The sequence below is a fragment of the Sphaerodactylus townsendi genome, linkage group LG08, assembly GCF_021028975.2.
Source record: "Sphaerodactylus townsendi isolate TG3544 linkage group LG08, MPM_Stown_v2.3, whole genome shotgun sequence".
Classification (NCBI taxonomy): domain Eukaryota; kingdom Metazoa; phylum Chordata; class Lepidosauria; order Squamata; family Sphaerodactylidae; genus Sphaerodactylus; species Sphaerodactylus townsendi.
In genome coordinates this window covers 46333124-46353396 of record NC_059432.1, presented here as the reverse complement: position 1 = coordinate 46353396, position 20273 = coordinate 46333124, and the positions used below count along the sequence as shown (strand labels likewise).

The 20273-nt window shown below is 42.1% G+C and overlaps 1 protein-coding gene across 2 annotated transcripts in view; it reads left to right on the top strand.

The window, feature by feature from the left end:
• Positions 1–20273, top strand: part of LOC125438237 (phospholysine phosphohistidine inorganic pyrophosphate phosphatase) — a 156346-nt gene that overhangs the window by 10805 nt on the left and 125268 nt on the right. For both annotated transcript variants that reach the window (XM_048506515.1, XM_048506514.1), the window contains exons 2-3: positions 10769–10956; positions 17483–17636. In XM_048506515.1, the coding sequence (XP_048362472.1) occupies positions 10769–10956; positions 17483–17636 (342 nt within the window). The remainder of the gene's footprint in view (positions 1–10768; positions 10957–17482; positions 17637–20273) is intronic.

The window sequence follows — 20273 nt, the reverse complement described above, 5'->3', positions numbered from 1 at the left end:
AATGTTGTGATTACAGCAGCTCAGCATAGTAGTAGTAATGGCAAATAAATTTATTTCTTGGGCTGTTTGCATTCATTAACTAATGGCTGGACTCCAAAGCGTCATCGATGTCTTTGGGCTAGCTAAACACATGCAAACAGTGGAAGCGACTGAGCTTCATTCTGCCAAGTTAAGCTTTTTCAAGCAGTTTTATCTGACCATCGGTTTGACATTATTGTGCTATCAGGCTCAAAGATCAGAGGGCTAATTGGTGAGTTTTTAATCAATTGGTTGCTCTTAATAGATGATAAACCCTCTGGCTGCTAGTTTAATGCTTTGAATTAGAACAATAGGATTGGGGAGCCCAAATTTGGGGGGGGGGGGAATAACGTTGTAGTAAAAGCTAAACAATGCCACTTCAGATTGTGATTGGTTGAATTCATGGTCTGCTGGCCCATTAACACCCTCTAGTCATAGAATTAGCTTCTAACCCATGCTGTTCGGCTACTCGGTTTTTTGTTCTCTGTAGTTTGTTGTTTTTTTAACACACATACACTGTGCTTGTAATGAATATATGCAGAGTGGAAAATTCTTCCTGGGTTCTGGGCATTCTTGTCAAATCTTCAGGTGTCAGCGTTACATAAGTATGGATATGTGTCCAAGTTCTTAGACATCTCATTCCCTAAACTGAGTAGCAGCAGAAGCAGAGAGAGGAAACACCCACTATGGGGCCTTTTAAGTGGCCAATGTTCTTAGCAGTTCAACCAGGTACTTGACGAGGCTTGTGTTGAGTGGAATAGTGTGGGTTTAGCATGCAACAAAAATCAGTCCTGGAATTTTAAATGTCTTGCTATGCAAATAAAAGAGCTGTGCTCTTTACATTATTTATTTATGTTATTTATAGTCCACTTTTCTCATAGGGACTCAAGGCAGATTACATATGGTGAGCTGGTACAATTAACAAAATGGGACATTCAGTAACAAAGTGCATTAAGACTTTAGGTACCTCCAGAAAGAACTGAAGCATAGCATAAATCTTAACACAAAATAGGAACCTATTTCATTAACATGAAACAGGATCCTACTTACAATAATCTACACACAGCAGTATAGACCACAGTCCCTAATCATTTATCCAAGCAAGCTTGTAAACCGTTTTGTACAGTGTAATCCTATTACTTGTGTAGAAAAGCCCTGTTGAATAGTTCAGTTTCGCATAGTTTTGCAGAAAACCAGGAGAATGGGAGCTTCCCTGACCTCCTCAGGCAGGCCATTCCATAAAGTGGGAGCTACAACAGAGAAAGCATGTGTGCAGGCAATTGTTGATTTTGACCATTTGCAGGTTACAGAAACCTCTGCTAACGTGAGTGAAGCTGTCATGGCAGAACATAGGCAGAGAGGGGTGTCCCATAGCCAAGCCCATGAAAAGCTTTGCATGTGTCAACCAGTAACTTAAACTGAGTCCAGGAACAGATGGGCAGCCTATGGAGCATCTGCAGGATGGCAGTCATATGCATGCACTGTCCAGCTCTCACTAATAACAGGCAGCCCCATCCAAGACTTCAGGCAACTGGCCACGGCACCATGATTGTGTTGTCCCACCATTCCCAAAGGGGTTTCCCAGTGGCTTAGGGAGGCTTTTCAAATGTGAAAACCTCCCCACCACCGAGAAGCCTCCATTCGATTTAACAGACTGAATGCCCAACTACTGGTGTACTGGGAGGGAGCTGGCTCTACCCCCGGCCATGCTCCCTGCCTTCCCCTGCTACACCGGTGGTGGCAGAGGCACTAGGACACTGGTGCCCTATCTGGCATGCACCTAAGCGCTGGGGAGGGCCGCAGTGGCTGCATTCTAGCAATATTGCCCCTTTTCTGGGGCAAGTGTCCTGGGGAGGGCAAATCTGCCAGTGAAGCTGCCCAACACTCCCATGGGCAGATTTCTCTCCCCACCACCACCACCACCTCACCCCACCAAGCTCTGAGCCACAATATTCTATACCATTTGGAGTTTCCTAGTTGATTTTGAGGAAAGACTAGGGTACAGTGCATTACAGGAGTCCATTCTTGATATTACTGTGGCATGGATGCCAGCGGCCAGGTCAGCTGTGTCAAGGTAAGGGCTCAACTTATGGGCTAAGCTGAGTTTTGCATCTGCCTTAACTTGTTTCTTCAGTAATAAAGCTGGACCCAGTATGACCCCAAGGCTTTTAGCTGATTCAGCAAGGGTCAGTTGAATTTCATCCAAAGTGGGAGGAACAGTATCCTTGAAGGCCTCCTTCCTAACCAGCATTACTTCTGTGTTTTCGGGGTTTAGTTTTCAGTTGGTTCACTTTTAGCTAGTTAACCACCATGACCAGCCAGCAATTCAGGATCTACATCATATCACCAGGATAATTGGATAAGGATATATACAGTTGAGTATCATCAGCATATTGATGACAACCAGCCTCAAAGCTACAAGTAGTTTGCCTTAAGGGTTTTACATAGAGATTGAAAAGCATGAGAGATAGAATTGCACCCAGTGGAACCGTATAGGATAGGTCCCACATCAATAAAAACTTGTTTCCATTAGCAACCCTTTGACTGTGATCCATGAGGAATTATTTGAACCAGTTCAGCGCTCATTCCCTGATACCTACTTTGAGGGCCCTACCTACTTAAAATGGCACCTGGGACAGCGCATGGAGATAAGTTGTGCTAGGCATGAAGGAGACGAGGAGACGAAGGCACCTTAATCAACTGCTCTCCCTTTCCTGTGTTCCGTTGTCCGTTACCCTCCTCCCCCTAGGCCAGCAGGTGAGATATCTTTCTTTCAATTTTTTTTACTTTAGGGGGGGGGGGTTTGCATTTTTTCCTTCCCTTTTATCCTCTGAGGCCATGAGCAGAGAGCTGCCTTCCTGGTCTGTGGAGGGAGGGGGGTGGCCAAAATGCATCCTTTCATGATGTTCCCACCCTCCCAAAATACACCATTGCCTACTTCTGCCTCCAGGTGCCTTAAAAAGAAGGCATGGTCTACTGTATTAAAGGCTACAAATGAATATAATATGAGCAACAGAGAGGCTTGGCCTTTGTCTACCCTCAGAGATGGAGGTCATTAACCTCCATCTCTGGAGGGCACAACTGTCTCTGTCCCATAGCCTGGCCTGAAGCCAGACTGAAAAGGGTCTAGGGAGATGAGTTATCCCAAAAGACTTGGAATTGGTTTGCTACCACTCTCTCAATTGCTTTGCCCAAAAAGGGTAGACCAGAGGCCAGGTAATAATTGGCCACATTATTTTTCTGTACAGATTTTTTTAAAAGTAGCAGTCAAATAACCGCCGCTTTGAGTGGCCTAGGGAAAGTGCCCTGACTTTACTTCTATTTTTTTGCTATCAAGTCATATCGGATTTATGGTGACCTCATAGGGTTTTAAGGCAAGAGATAAGATGGTTTGTTATTGCCTGCTTCTGCATCACGACACTAGTATTCCATGAGAGTCTTGATCAGTGGTGGGATCCAAAATTTTTAATAACAGGTTCCAATGGTGGTGGGATTCAAACAGTGGCGGCGCCGCACGCACGCACCTCCAGTCCCTATTGGGCAGGGAGATTGCTTTAGTAACCCCTTCTCGGCACTCAGAAAAAATTAGTAACCACTAAGTGGTGAGAATTGGTTGGATCCCACCTCTGGTCTTGACATTCTAGCAAAAAAGCTAGTTAAACGTGAGCTAGACAATGCTACTATTAGGTGGATTTGTAATTGGTTGACTGCTCAAACCCAAACAGAAATGGGAAAGTCTTTCATGGTCTAATCAAATTTATTGACTATATATCGTAGCCCTAATCAAATCTAGGGCCAACCATAGCCATTAAACAAGTTAAACAAGCTCACCACAGGTAGCAAATTTGGGGGTAGTATTAAAGGCCTGAAATTGGGATTCTTTAGTTTTATTATTATTTTTATCTTGATAGGTGTCATTTAGTTTTTCTGCAATAAAAATGTCTTAAGCTTTCTGTGCTAGCATCTCAACAAACTGAAGGAAGAGCTTTCTGTTGCAGAATATTATGACACAATGCTTCCAGCCTTAAGAATATCAGTGTAGTGATGCTGTATTGTACAAATGGTCCATTTGGTTCAACATCCTGTTTCTATTAGTGGCCTCTACATGGGACTTTCTTGTGTTGTTATGAGATTATGGCTTGTAATAGTGGTAATGTCTCTTTTGGTGGTCTCATACTACCCCTTCATCATTTCTTCCTATTGCCTTTCTGGTTAATAGTGGTTGATGGGTCTTCTTTTTTAGCTTTCAGTATCCTGGTGTGGCATTTCTGTGTCCAGAAAAGTGCTCCAGTACTGTGATAGGAAGCAACTATCTAAGTGCTGCTTTGCAACTTTTTGCATCTCTCTTACAGTAACATGATGCTTTTATGAACTGGCATTCTTTTATTGTTCTGTGGTACATCTGTACTCATTAAAAAGCATCCTCTGAGGTGGCCCAGTTTTCTGCCTTGCATAGCAATATTGCCCTCATGCATTGCTGCAGTTCCAGAGCTTGACCTTGTGAATCATTGTCTCCAGTGTGTATACATACCGACTTGTTCTCTCGCCTCATTTTGTTTCCTGTGACTTTTGGGCTTTTCTTACATTAATAAAGTTGGTAAATGAAAAGGAACTTGAGGGAGAATCATAGGGCAGATAAATATGGAGAAGGGCATTGCTTCAGAACACAAGCAAAGAGAGGTTAATAGGTAATGATCTGGAACGAAGATTAAGGATTGTAAATAGGAAATAGAATGCTGTGTTTACCAGGAATAAGTTAAGAAGGAAAAGAGTTGTGAAAGTAGGAGATACAGAAGAATAATTTCTAAAAGAGCTAGTGAAGTCAAAGTAAATAAAGCAAATACTTGAAAATAGCAGAACTTTTATATAGGAGTAGGCTGTTAGGAATAGAATGCTATGACTGTATTCAAACATGATGAACAAAATGCTGTTGGTATTGGACATGAATTGGTTTCTTGCTGTATTTGCTTCCTCCTTAGTTTCCCCCCCCCCCCCAATCCGTTGTACACAGATTGTGATTGAGGAACCAGGAAGCCTTCAACCAAGATGTGATTGTTGAATGTAGCCACTTGGGCAAAATGGAGTTTGTTTCCTCTTTAAAAATCAGAATTCTAAACTGGGTTAGGGAAGGAATCAAGTTCACTCTGAGCAATGAGTTATAAATTTGATTCCCTTCCCAAGACTTCTGATACCAGGAAGCATTTAATTGTGCTGTATGTACGAGGGGATGAAAGAGGAGGCTTTTGAGTATGAATGCTGCTGAAGACATCTGCTAGTATTACAGTGTTATCCTCCATTTTTGGAACATCAGGTGCTAGAATTTATTTATATTTATTCATATTTATTTATATCATGCCATTTTTCCTAGTTGGGAGCCAGAGTGGCTTTCATTGTTTGCCTCCATTGTTTGCCTCCATTTCGTCCTCAGAGTTACATGAGGCTGACCCAAGGTCACCCAGAAAGCTTCTGTGGCGGAGTAGGGATTCAAACCTGGATCTCTCAGATACTAGTCTAACCTTTACATCACACTGGCTGATCTTGATAAGGTTGGTTATTTGTTATGGGAGAACCTGATCCTATTGAACCTCTCCTGCTGGGAGCAGCACTGGTATAGCGGTTAAGAGCAGATGTACTCTAATCTGGAGGAACCGGGTTTGATTCCCAGCTCTGCCGCCTGAGCTGTGGAGGCTTATCTGGGGAATTCAGATTAGCCTGTGCACTCCCACACACGCCAGCTGGGTGACCTTGGGCTAGTCACAGCTCTATAGAGCTCTCTCAGCCCCACCTACCTCATAGGATGTTTGATGTGAGGGGGGAAAGGAGTTTGTAAGCCCCTTTGAGTCTCCTATAGAAGAGAAAGGGGGGCTATAAATCCAACTCTTCTTCTTCTACTGACAGCTAGTTCTGGAAGTGATGCAGCTTGTTAGTGGCAAGAACCAGTAAAATTATGTATAAATAATGGAGATAAGTAAATTGTTATGCATCAAGACAATCTGCTGCTGTAGCAAGGGGAGTGTGTTGCCTAAAGAACCTTGTGCTGTCTTCACCCCCACTCTGAACGCATTTTTAACATCTCTCACAGTTAGTGGAATGTTCCAGTTTCACATCTTGTGTTTTGTGTTTCATACCAGAATTGATGTGTTGCCATTTTTGTAATTTCTATGGGCTGGTGTGCCTTCAGTTTCTAGAGATGTACTTTCACAATCAAGAGACACACTTTGAGTACAGGTTCACCATGACATGACAATAAATGAAGAAACTGAATTCTGACCCTGAACCTTGAAAATGATTTCTGCAAAGCACAAAAACCACCCACTAATCTTACTCAAGCTTTTTAAATGAAGCTCGTGTTGCTGCTGAAATAACAAAGAAATAAAACGGATTTCTGCATTACAAAAGCTGGATTGGTGGAGGACTAATCTCTGTGTGAGGTTTTAAAACTATTTGTACTTCCAGTTAAACACACAGAAAATCATGAATTCCCCAGTTATCCAACCCACCTTACAGTGGTGGACACATTTCTGACTTTCCTCAGCTTGTGGGTAGAAGTTGCATGAAAATATTTCTTTAAATTCTGTTGAAGAGCTGTCCCTTCTGCTATGCCAGTTCTTTGAACTGACCTTTACCTCATTCGCACAGAACAGGACAAGACTCTGAGTGACAATGTCCCACAATGCAATTACTGTGCGTCAGATGAGCTGGTCCCTTACAAATCACCTCGAACTTTACACATCTGCTGGCTGTCAGCATCTGCCAGGTTCATTCACCCGAAAATAATGAAAAAAAACTCTCATTATTGTGCCATAACAGGTAAAGTGTTAGGACAATTATTGGACATCCTGAGTGACCTTGTACAATCTTAGCCAACTGTCCTTGCCAATGGTTTTGGGGTTAACCTATGGTTATGTAAAATACAAACCCTCTTTCCCTGTCCCTGTTTTTAGATAACATAAAGGTTATGACACTAGTAGTGGGAGAGACATCAAGGAATCCTGTCACAGCTGTCCTTACTTCCTGAACTAATTTTGTTATTCTTTTTGGGGGGAAATCCACAATGGAGACAAAATTCAGTTTCATCAGTTGAGGTGAGTTCTGAAAACCTGGATATTTGAGACTTTTTACCCCAGATTCCTTGGTGCATTTCCCCGCTTTTTAAATTTATGTTCAGTTTGTGTCTCCTGTGCTAGTATCAGCAGTCCAGGACAGCTTTTCTGTATACTTATGGTAGATTTATTGGTAGGTTTACTCATGGGTATGTGCTGATGACTGTTGCTTGAAACAAAGAATTGAAGCCTCTGTTCATGGAAAGTGACTCAGTTTGCCATTTCAAGCAGCAAGAGACAAACAGCCAAACCATATAGCTAAAACCAAGGTAGTGTGTCCCAACAACTTGAGGAAGGAAACACTCAGTCTCTGGGTGAATTGCTATTTGTTAGTCCGCCCTCTGTTTTTCAAGAATGATTGCTCCACCATGTCTATTCACTGCATTACAGGCTTAACCTTTCAACTACCAGTAGGAGCAGTGAAGATGCTGCCCACCAAAAAGAACTTCATTTGGGTCAGCACACCTGGGCTTAGTCCTGTGATTTCTATACAATATTATGTCTCAGTCCTGGGGCTAGTAATGAATTCATGCAAAAAAAAAAAAAAAAGCTGGTTTGAGCTGGTTAAGAATCACATTGCCACTGATTGACCGTAATGAGATAAGTCACCTGCAGGTGGAGATTCACAGCACCAGGCAGAGGCAGTTCTCGGTTCCACACCTTTTAGATGTTAAATTTTTGCATTCTGCTGTTGATGTTTAGTGGGATTGTGATAAAGGTTTTCTTTCAGGAGTTGAATCAGGATTGTAAAACTTACTGCCCACATCAAACAAATACTAATTTTTGTTCATGTAATTTGCTTTGCCTAAGTTAAGTTGTATTCTGGCTTGGTATCCTTGGAATCTGCTATCACCAAAATGTCCATAGCTCCTTTCATATCTGAAGAAAATTACTGAAAGTAGAGTATTCCATTGTGGTGATACTAGTGTAGTGTAGCATTTAGAGCGTCAGACTACAAATCCTCTTTTCGCAATGAAGTTCAGTGGTTGACTTTAAGTTAACTGAGTTATATAGTAACTTAGAACCTACCACTCCATATACTTGTATGCGACAGAGACTTGCTTGATTTATTGTTCCATCTCACAGAGTTGTGAGACTAAAATGTGATGGAGTCAAACTACTAAGCTGTATTGGTCTTCCATATGCATGAGTGATATTATGCCCCCTTTCCCTTTGGTTATGTGTGCAACTACTGGTCTTTGCCAGAAAAGAATGACTTTGTTATTTCAAAATCTCTGTAATGTTAGAAAAATTGGCAGTCTTCAAAAGATGTTATCAACTGACCTACTTGTCTGGTTTCATTATATTGTATCTTAAGACTCAGATAATAGCAAGACCTCTTGAGGTCCTTCCAGAAGGCAACAGCTGGTGGCCCCCAAACAGGAAGTACCTCAAAGAACCAGTATTCATGAATGTGCTGGTTAGACGCTGCCCTTGTTATTCTGTGCCATGGTTTCTGTGTCCTCCTCAGAATTTCTGTTAGTTTTGAAGCAACTGGTATAGGGATTGGTAAGATTCCCATACAGTTTGCAAGTGTTGTCCATGTTAATTCCACATGTCTGACACTTCACAAGCTTCCATCTGGAATTGCACTTATACTTTAATTAAGCACTTCAGATCCAGGTATCTTCATATGTGCTACAGTTTTCTATATGACCTTTTAAAGTGAAAAGCAGAATCTAAAAGAAGGGATCAAATACTCCTTCTGATCAGTCATATCTTGAAACAATCCTATCACATAAGTTGGAACGTAATGTGTTCTTTAATAAAATTGTTTGATCATTTTTTGTTGGATATAAAATATATTACTGTTTTTTGTTTTGCAGCTTAAACTGTACTTGAAATAACAGATGTCAAGTAGTGTCATCTGACTGTCACACCCATTGTTCATTGTTCTGAGAAGGTCACATCATAATTCATTAGCAATAATTATTCCCTGGATACACGCTGCACTTCTTTACTCAATTGCTTCATTAGCTCACGAGTGATTCTCGCATTTGCTGCTCCAATCAATGAAGATATATTTGTAATGTACAAGTGGATGCTATTAGTTACAATATATTAACTGCCTAATTTAAAATAGAAAAGCTAGCTTTATGAAGGGCAATTAACCACTAAGCGTAATTGATAATTCACATACCAATGATTAGGAAAGACAAATAATACAAAAATAGCAGTTCTCCTGAGTTACAGGTGATGACATCTTTGGACATTTTTAAAATGGTGATAAGCTGGTTCTTTCCAATAAAATCACAGGCGTAAGAATTTCTTTCTATTGACATACTTGTCTTGAATCTATTTGATGACACTGCCTCCTTCAAACTGGAAGTTCTGAACACATATGAAATGCCTTACGTTGAATCAGACCTTTGGTGTATCAAGATCTTGTCTGCTTTGACAGTTGGCAACTCTCCAGGTCTCAGGTTGAGATATTTCACATCACCTATTACCTGATTTTTTAAAAATGAGGGTTCCGGCCTTGAACCTGTGACCTTTAAAAGGCCAATTAGCTGTTCAGCCATTTAGCTATGGCCCCTCTCCACTTTAGATTTTGACTCTTAAGGTCCGGGGAAATGTATCACTGACATCATATTTTCACATTGAAAATAGTATGGAGATACCAGTTTGAGGCATTTGCCAACTCAGAATTACTTGGTTGGATCCACACATTATTGGGATCTTTGATACACTGCTATCAAAACAGTAACATATGTGTTACATCTGTTCCTACAAACTTGAGCCAGAAATTATGTCTCCTTAATAGTGCCTGCTTCTTTCTTTGCAATATGCCACTGTCCTACAAAAATAAGAATGTTCTTCAATGTCCAGAAAACTCTTAAAAGCCCAGAGAAAAGTGTTCTTTTCAGTTGGAAAAACTCTGAGAGTAAGAGAAAAAATCCAAACATAAAGACATATGAACATTGTCAAATGGTACCAGGCTCTGGAGCTGGGATTCTGATTGACTATCTACAGCATGTTGCACTAGGAATCTGGTTAGAAAATAATAATGCTTTCACTTAAATAGAATTTTGGTTCATATGATTGTGACTGAAGCCTTGATCATTTGTATATGCTGGCTGAATGTTGAATGGGATTCTGATTGACTATCTACAGCCTGATTTACAGCATGTTGCACTAGGAATCTGGTTAGAAAATAATAATGCTTTCACTTAAATAGAATTTTGGTTCATATGATTGTGACTGAAGCCTTGATCATTTGTATATGCTGGCTGAATGTTGAATGTCCCTTTCTACTTTTAAAAGAAGCTTTAGTTTTTATACCACACTTTTCTCTAGCTTTAAGGAGCCTCAGAGCAGTAGACAATCACCTTCCCTTTCCCTCCCCACAGCAGACACCTTGTGAGGCTGGGGCCAAGAGAGTTCTGAGAGGACCATGTCTAGTCCAAGGTCACCCAGCAGGCTTCGTGTGAAGGTGTGGGGTATTGAACCTGATTCACCAGATTAGAGTCCACCGTTCATGTGTAGGAATGGGAAAGAAAACTTGGTTCTCCAGATTAGAGTGTGCGAGTCTTAACCACTATGCCAACCTGGCTTTACATATATTTACTGGCTTTAAAGGAATCATTCATTTAAATTCTGAACTCTGTAGCTGATTGATTTAATGTCTCACTGTTGGGCTCTAACAGGATCAAGGCATCTGGTCTGAAGCTGCAGTTTTGCACCAATGAAACTCAAGCTACACGTGAAAAGTTTGTGGAGAAGTTGCAGCGATTGGGCTTTGACATTGCAGTAAATGAAGTCACTGCTCCAGCACCAGCAGTATGCCGCATTCTTAAGGAACGTAACATGAGGCCGTATCTTCTCGTACATGATGGTTGGTGAATCTTTAATACCATGTACTCATTTTCAGTCAAGCATAGTTAGAGTGGGTAGATTAAATAGGACACTGTCTCAAAAATATTTCTGGTGCCACTGAGTGTAATTCAGAATCAGCTTCAGTTCTGTGAGCTTGATCTGAAGATGCTGTGTCTTGCCTTAGTAAATTGTTTATTTATTTATTTTATTTTATTTATTTATTAGTTTATTTATTTATTATTAATGTTTACTAGAACATTGCACACAAAGAATGTATCTAAATTCATAGATGTTCTTCTGCTTTCACATGAGATTTCAAAATCTCTTGCTGAAGTATGAAAACTGCTTTCCAACCCAGCTATCATAGTACTTCATGAATACTTGTGCAAGTGGTTATGTTAGCTATGTTTATGTATGGGACCACTCATTGTACAGGTGTGACATGATGTCTGTAATGGTTGAGTGATGCGGGCCTCTGTTGATGTCCTAACGGATGGTTGCCTCAAGTTATGTAGCTGCAAATGAAAAATCTCATTGATTTTTATTGAGGGAGGTTAAAAAAGGTGGCTGTAGTTGGTTTTTGTGGCACAAATCTTTGACATGTCAGAGAAGAAGAGTTGTCTTAGCCATAATCTGGATGAACTAGTCAACAAGGATAGATATAAAGATAGTTTCAAAAGGCTGCCTTATTTGTCTGCAGGAGAACAGCTAGTTTCGTCCAGTAGATACCAACAAGATTTTCAGGGTATAAGGTGTTGAGAGTCAAAGTTCGTTTTGTCAGATATAGATAGGACATAGATAGGTAGATAGGATAGATAAGATAGATAAGATATACCGGTACATTAGATTTTATTGAATGGCAATCCTTCAGTCTAATAAGTGCAGTATATATTTTCTTTTGTATTTCTGAGAAGAAAGTAGTATTTTGAACTTTATGGCTATATATTCCTTACAGGAACTGAGATGGAAGGCATGACTACAGGTAGATTCACACTGAAACCTTATATACATATAAAAGGCAAGGCATATTGATGATGGCTCACTTTTCAATGAGCTGTGAAGGTGCATGAATAGAGAGAGTAGGCCGCACTCACATGAGCATGTGCGATGCATATTGGTGACAACTCACAGAATTCTACAGTACTCTGAATGTTGTCGCATAATGGCCTTATTGATAGTATTACACCTGAGAAAATCTAAGGAAAGAGGAAATCTAGGGAAAGAGATTAGAAAGGGCTACTTATTCCAGTGTGGCAGGAGGACATCTTGTCTGAGTGTTTGCCACCATTCCTTTGGGAGGCAGATCTTGAACTTCCTGGCTTCTTTGGTGTGGATCAGTCATCCTGACTTTTTTCCCCTGCCTCAGATGGGAGTAGCAGCATTTTCACTACGCTCTTTATTTTCACTACGCTCTTTATTTTCAAGGTGTTGTTTTTGACCTTTAAGGCCTTGCGCGGCCTGGGACCCTCGTACCTACGGGACCGTCTTGCCCCATATGTCCCAAATAGGTTTCTGCGCTCAGCAGAGGCAAATTTACTGGTGATCCCTGGCCCCTCAATGATGCGGCTGGCCTCCACCCGGGCCAGAGCCTTTACAGCTCTGGCCCCTGCCTGGTGGAACGCTCTTCCTCCAGCTACGCGGGCCCTGTGGGATCTTAATGAATTTCGCAGGGCCTGCAAGACGGAGCTGTTCCACTGGCCTTTGGGGAGCCCGGCCGCTGATGCCCCCCCCCCCACTTTCTAAAATCTGTGGACCCTGCCGTTCCCCCTCCCTCTTCTTTCCTCCCCCCCTCTTTTCTTAGGGGACTACAAGTAGGACGCCATCGGTAATTTTGATAGATGCTGCATTTTAATGGGGGTCGATTTTAACTTATAGAGCCATACTTAATAACTATTTAAAAATTTTGATTTTATTTGTGCTCTATCTATTTGTTTGTTCGCCGCCCTGAGCCCTTCGGGGGGAGGGCGGTTTATAAAGATAATAAATAATAATAAATAATAATAATAATAATAATAATAATAATAATAATAATAATAATAATAATAATAATAATAATAATAATAATAATAATATGCCTATACTTGTATTTCCCTTGTTCTTCAACCTTACCTTCTTTAACTTACACTGTGTCTTTAAAAATTTCTCACTCCTGAACAACTGTTCTGATCTCTAGCTGTTCCTTCTGAGAGCTTTCTCTATTTCATCTCCTCCTTTCCACCCCCCTCCCCCCCCCACTTCTGCTGGCAAATGAGAAGGAAGCAGAGAAGGTGCACAGCACGTTCCAGCAGTCAGAATGCTGAGGGACGACGACTTTCTGTCTGCAGAGGTTGATGCATCTATTCTAACTGGATGCAATGAACAAGAAGGACAAGATGATAGCCATCTCTCCCAAAGCACGTTCCAGCCTGACTTGGTGGACCCTACCAAACGATCTGCGCCAGGGCAAGATATATCTCGGACCATCTAGAGATATTTACCAATACCAGCCTGACCGGATGGGGAGCGATACTGGAAGATCAATTGATGCAGGGCCTGTGGTCAGCACAGGAGTCCACACTACTTATGAATGGACTGGAAATCAGTGCAATCTATCTAGTGACTCCTTCGAGCTCAAGATACAAGGTCACCACATTCTGGTGAGGACAGACAGTGTGGCAGCAAAAATGTATCTGGACAACCAGGAGGGTGGGGGATTTTGTTCATTGCAACTACACTCAGAAGTTCTAAAGATCCTGCTCTGGACAGAATCCAATCTCGCCTCCATCTGAGTGGAGCACGTAAAGGGGTCCTTAAACATCCAAGCAATCTGGCTAAGTCGACAATAGTTTCAGAATGCAGACTGGTTTTTAAAGAGGTCCATTTTCCTGATGGTGATGAGACACCTAAGATGTCCACTGGTAGACCTCTTCACCTCCCTAACCAACCATCAACTGGAGAGGTTCTGTACAAGGTACTTCCTCGGGCAGAAGGCACCAATGCTGTCATCGCAGACTGGCCCAAGTGACTCCTGTATGTTTCCCTTAACTTCCAGTTCTTCCACACCTTTTCCACAGGATCAAAGAACTAAAGGCCCTAGTCATTATTATAGCACCTTATTGGCCAAGGAGGCCAATATTGACCCTCAGGATAATGGCAGTGAGGCCTTTCCTGTGACTGCCCCTGGAGGAAAACATGCTCATTCAGGGATTGGTACACCATCCCAATCTGCAGTGATTCCATTTGACTGCCTGGAAGTTGAATGGCCAGAGGCCTCTCAGAGGGCGTGATATTGACCTTGCTCGCATCTAGATGTTCAACCACCATGCACATTTACAACTACACTTGGAAGGCCTTTGCCAGATGGTGCTGAAGGAAGCAGGAACCCATTGATGCCCAATTTCCTCAACAGTTCTGGAATTCTTACATGATGTAGGAGACAAAGCCTGAAGGACTTCACCGACAGAAGGCAGATGGTGACTCTAGCCACTGTACTATCTCACTTTAGAGGTGTACCTCTATCCAAACATTCACTTGTGCAGTGGTCCCTCAAAGGTGCAATCAACTGGAGACACCACAGATGCACAGGTTTCTCAGCTGGAGACTTCACATGGTTCTGTCAACATTTACAGCGCCTCTGTTCAAACCATTATGGGACATTTCATTGAAATGGCTTCATGTGAAGACTCTGTTTCTGGTCGCAGTCACACCTGCCAAGCGAGTTTCAGTATTGGGTACACTTTACATTAACTAAAATCATTGTGTTTTTTACTGGGACAAAATAATAATGCATCTGGACCCAAGGTAATGTCCACTTTCCACCTCAACCAAGAGGTTTGTCTCCTAATTTTTTGTCCCAGGGCTTTGCACCCTGTGACGTAAACTAGACACCAGTAGATCCCTGAAGATGTTTACTAAATTAACATAAACCATATGGAAATCAGAAAGACTCTTTATTTTCATCAGTGCTCTGAACAAAGGAAATCCTATGTCTAAGGCCTCAATTAGTTCGACTCTCAAAGATTGTGTTATTGAAGCCTACAAGGATAGTGAGCTGCCAGCACCAGCAGGGATCATAGCGCACTCCATTTGCAGTGCATCTGCCTCAGCAGCATTCTCCAACTGAGCATCAGTGGAAGAAATTTGTAGGGCTGTAACTTGGTCTATTCTTTCAACCTTTGTCAAACACTATAAGCTGGACTTGTACAACTTGACTTAAGTGGTCTTTGTTGGGAGGAGGCTACAGAAAATTCTGGATTAATAATAATAGATGATGCCCCACCCATTTGGGGAAACTGCTTTTGGAGGTCCCAGTTAAGATGTCTTCCTGCCTCACTTGAGAATGGACTGTTGGTTACACCCTGTGAATAATTCTCCTGTGACAGTGATGGCGAACCTATGGCATGGGTTCCAGAGGTGGCACTCAGAGCCCTCTCTGTGGGCACACGCACACAGAGTTCATCATGTGGGGGGCAGAAAATCCCCCTCACAACACACATCTAGGCTGTCCTGGGTCACTGAACACGATGTGTGTGCACCGCGGTGAGCAGGGAGGACTCGGTTGGCAGGCCTGGTGCCTGTGCTCCGGGTGACTGCTGCCCGAGGGGTAGGGGCGCAGAGGAGGCAGAGATGCCAGAGAGGCACAGAGTGGTGTGCGCGGGACTTGCTGGAGGCTAGAGCGGGCTGGCCCCTGCTCGAGCGTGTGGGGTGGAGGAAGAGGGAGCCAACCAGTTTTTTCTAAACTAAAACCTCAGCATTCAGGTTAAATTGACGGGTTGGCACTTTGCAATAAATAAGTGGGGTTTGGGTTGCAATTTGGGTCTCAAAAAGGTTCGCCATCACTGTCCTATGAGGTCAGGAGGACATCTTGTTCCTCCTGAACACTTCATCTGTATACATTCCTTCCAAGGCCACTGAATCATATCAGTTCTCTTATTCGTATTAATACTGTTGGTTCTTGTTCTTCCTGGTCCTTAATGATATACCTTATATGTGTAGTAATGTTTGTTTCACAGTTCTAGTTGAGTTTCTGCACGGCCACGCTGGGGGTCGGGTCGGCGTACATGACGTCGACCCAACCCCCCAGGACCGTTCGCACGAATGGTCCCGGAAACTACCGGGAAGATGGCGCCGCGCTGTGCCGTCGCCCGATCGACCTACCTTCCCTGCAACCATTCGGCGCATCGCCGAGGCCAGGGGACACGCCCCCCTGCCCTGCGCGACCGCTCCGGAGTCGCAGGGCAGGGGGGGCGTGTCCCCAGGCCTCGGCGACGCGTCGGACGGTCGCAGGCAAGGTAGGTCAATTGGAACAGGGGGGAGGGATGGCACCTTCAAGCCGCTGCTGTCCGCACGGCAGCGTTTGGAAGCTGCTATTTCCCAAAAACCTCGCTCGGGGAACAAGGTTGGGAAACAGTGACTTCGCGCCGCTGGGGAGGAGCGAGGGTGGTGCGGCTGCGAAACAGCTGCGCCCCCCTTGCGAACAGCTCCCTGGGAATGGTGTTTTTGCCATCCCCAGGGAGCTGTTTTTGGCCCGTGTGGAAAGGGCCATACTTATTCTTGAAGTAGATGGCTAGCACAAAATCCAGACTGAAGATGGCTGATCCACACCGAAAGTAACAGGAAGTTCAAGATCTCTTTTCTGCTCCACTCTAAGGAACAGTGGGAATCACCTAGTCAAGATGTCTTCCTGACCTCAGAGAAGAAGGACCATTCATGGTGAGTATCAAACAGTCCATTCTATGGATACAATGATGTTTACTGTTGTGAGATCTTTGAGAACCGTTAAGATTGCAAAGTGGTATACAAGTATGTTTAATGCTCTCATCTTGCTATTTAGTTTCATCCCAAAATTTAACTGAGAAGATGAACTTCAATTTTTCTAGTTTCAGTAAAATACTGCTGTCTGCTTGGCATCTCACATCTGGATTGGATAGGTTCTCTGACAATCAGGGCTCTCCAGTTTGAGGTGCTTGTGGTCTGGCTTGCCATGTGAACATAGCAGCATATAGTGTACAGGTGCCCCAAGAGCTGTACTGGAATAAAGCATAATATTACACTGATGTTGCAGCAAATGATTGTTATATTCACAGGCAGATAACATCAGAAGAAAATGTTTAGAAATCAGATTGTGTATTACAGAGAGGTCAGAAGGTGGCATGCCGTGGGTGGTAAGTTGTCATTGAGCTATGAGATGATGTGATGGTTGCCTTGAATATATGGGAGAAGAAAATCCTTTCCATGGTATTCCAGTATGTTTTTTTATAAGCTGATAGTTCAGTCCTAAATAGAATTAAATCCTTCTTCATCCATTAAAAGTCAATGGGTTTAGAAGGGTGTAACTTTCCTTAGGATTTAACTGGTCGAATAAAACAACCACATTTTTCCCTTAGTATTTTTGAATTCTCTTGCAAAATACCATGGAGTCTGATTGCCAGTCAGAATGTACAGCTGCTATAATTACTGGGGTACCCTAGCATAATAAAATGTTATTTGCTTACCAATAATAGGAATTGCATTTAGATCACGGTTCCTTGAAAGGATTGGAATTTTTTTTCTTTTTTCCCTTTCAGACGTCATCCCTGAATTTGCTGATATTGATAAAACAAGCCCCAACTGTGTGGTGGTTGGTGATGCAGCAGATAACTTCTCTTACAAAAATCTTAATGAAGCCTTTCAAGTTCTCATGGGCCTCAAGAATCCAGTTCTCATTTCTCTCGGAAAGGGGTAAGTTACTTGATACATACATAGATATTGCTAGAAGAATTCATTCTACTGGGATATGTAGAACTTACTTCTCTGTCGTCGCCCCCCCCTACTGTACTTTGACTGCTTTTCTACACAGAATCTCCAGACTGCTTGTTGGAGAAGGAGGATCCAGTTTTGGGGTGTATGCAATAATTAGGCTTTGAAGAGTCCATCAGACTTGACAGTATATTTACCCATCATTATACCCCTGCGGAGTATCTCCAAGGGGGAAGGGGTGTGAGTGACACACCGGGTGCACGCCCCTGTGGGGGTGTGGCGAGGGCTTTCCGGGGCAGGATGGGGTGGAGGACGCACCAGTGCACCGGGTGCTTTTCTCCCTTGCTATGCCTCTATACCCCTGACACATCTTTCTGATATCTAGAGATTGGATAAATAATGTAAAAAACCCAACCTTTTATTTGGCCAGCTTTGTGGCCAGCTTTACGTTGTCTATCCTAGTTTTCAGGATTTTGAGTAAACTATTCTGTTGACATAGCACAGTTGGCCACATATTGATACAGAGACTTGCTGAGAAGTCTGTTCTTTGTCTCTGTAATTGTATAGAACTCAGTGAACTAGAATAGTGCTGTGTTTTCAAATCACATACATGTGATCATATATATGTAACAATTGTAAAAACAGACAAAACAGGGCAGAGAATCTGTGGAGGAAGCAAGGGCAGTAATGGCAGGTTTATAATATGTAGGGGTGAAAAGTATGAGGTCCTGATGAATCGTGGGAAAATCATGGCAAAAAAAGGGGCTGTACACCTTGGCTTAGAATAGGAACCCAGAAGATCCTTACTTTAGTTCTGTTCTTTATACTAGTCTCTGTATTATAAACATTATTTTCCCTTGATTTTAATCTGCAACTTTAATGATAAACTTTAACTTTGAGGAAACATGGGAATGCCACCCTTATCAAATCATACTATGGAGGAGTCTCTAAGAACCATAAAACTTTTTATCAGATGGCAATGCTGTCCTGATTTCATTAATTTAAGTTTTACCAAGCAATCTAACAAAATAATGATAGACAAAGGCAAACCACCAGTGTGGTGTAGTTAATAGGGTTTCAGGCTAGGATCCCCACTCTACCATGGGTTTGGATCCCCACTCTACCATGAAAGCTTGCTATATGTCCAAGTCACACTTTCACTTAGCCTACCTTATGTGTTTGTTGTGAGGGTAAAATGAAGAAGAGGAAAATGATGTAAACAGCTTTGGGTCCCCCAATTGTGGAGAAAGGCAGGATATGAATTAAGTAAATAAAATATATATACATACGAATGGTCTTTTAGCAAACATTCTAATGTACGCTACTGTGACATTTTAAAATTATGTTCACAGTTAACCTGAAAGGATCATTTCACTGACTCTAAAAATAATACTGGCCAAAAAAGGACCTTAGTTTATGTGGATTATTGACCTAATGCAACTAATAATTGTGAAGGACAGCTGAAATCCATTGTGAAAGTCATCTGTCATGTTACTGAATGACTGGCAAAACCTTGACTAGTTTTAATTTAAAACAATAACAGTAAAAGACTCAAAGCAAGCAAAATCATATTTTCTGTAACATAGAAAGCCTATAGTTGGTTGAACAATTAGGTATGTTAAAGCATATGAAACAGATTTGTCTGCACTGGCAATCAGATTTTAAAAATGGATTTGCAGTACTTAGGCCCTAAAGATTTACAGATGTGTTTCATTTCTTTCCATCTAATGTATCAAGGAACAGGAACCCCATGGCGCAGTACTTCAGTCAAAGCCCTTTTCATGACCTAAATTTGATCCAGATGGAAGCTGGTTTCAGGTAGCCAACTCAAGGTTGACTCAGCCTTCCATCCTTCTGAGGACAGCAAAATGAGTACTCAGCTTGTTGGGGATGAAGTATAAACGACTGGGAAGGCAATGACAAACCACCCCATAAACATAGTCTGCCTAATAAATGTTGTGATGTGACGTCACCTTTTTAATGTATTAGGGTGATTATGGCTGTTTGGAAAGTATGGAGATGTCCCTCAGAAATGCAGGCTACCAACAAGTTCTTCTTGAAAGACAGTAAGAAACAACTATAAAATGTAATTTTTTCAGCATTTCGACTTTCAGAAACATGGTTAGCAAATCCAGCTACTCGTTATTTTAGAATTCTGGTTTAGCACCCACCAATAATCCCACAATTAGGCAGCCCCCATTCAGATATCATGATACACCCTGGTTTAATGGATCCATGATTTGTCATGATGTCAGAATGCAACTTTTTACATATGGGATACAATGACTAAAATGAAACTTTTCTTTTTAGGTAGGAGGGATTCTAGTGAGGGGTTACAAAGTAGGCTTTGTAGGTATCATTGGGGTTAAAGTACTACAAAGAGATTTAATACTATGAACAGATACTTTAGATTTTTAGAGCTCAAATTTCACTTTGTATGGGCCTGAGTGGCCATTAATAGTAGATTCTACTGATAGCAAGTACACTCTGGGATAATTGCATCATACAAGAAGATTCCTACTCCACCAGACCAGTGATCCAACTAGTCCAGCATCCTGTCTCACACATTGGTCAATCAGTTACGCTAGAGAGCTAACAAAAGGACATAGAGGCTGAAGA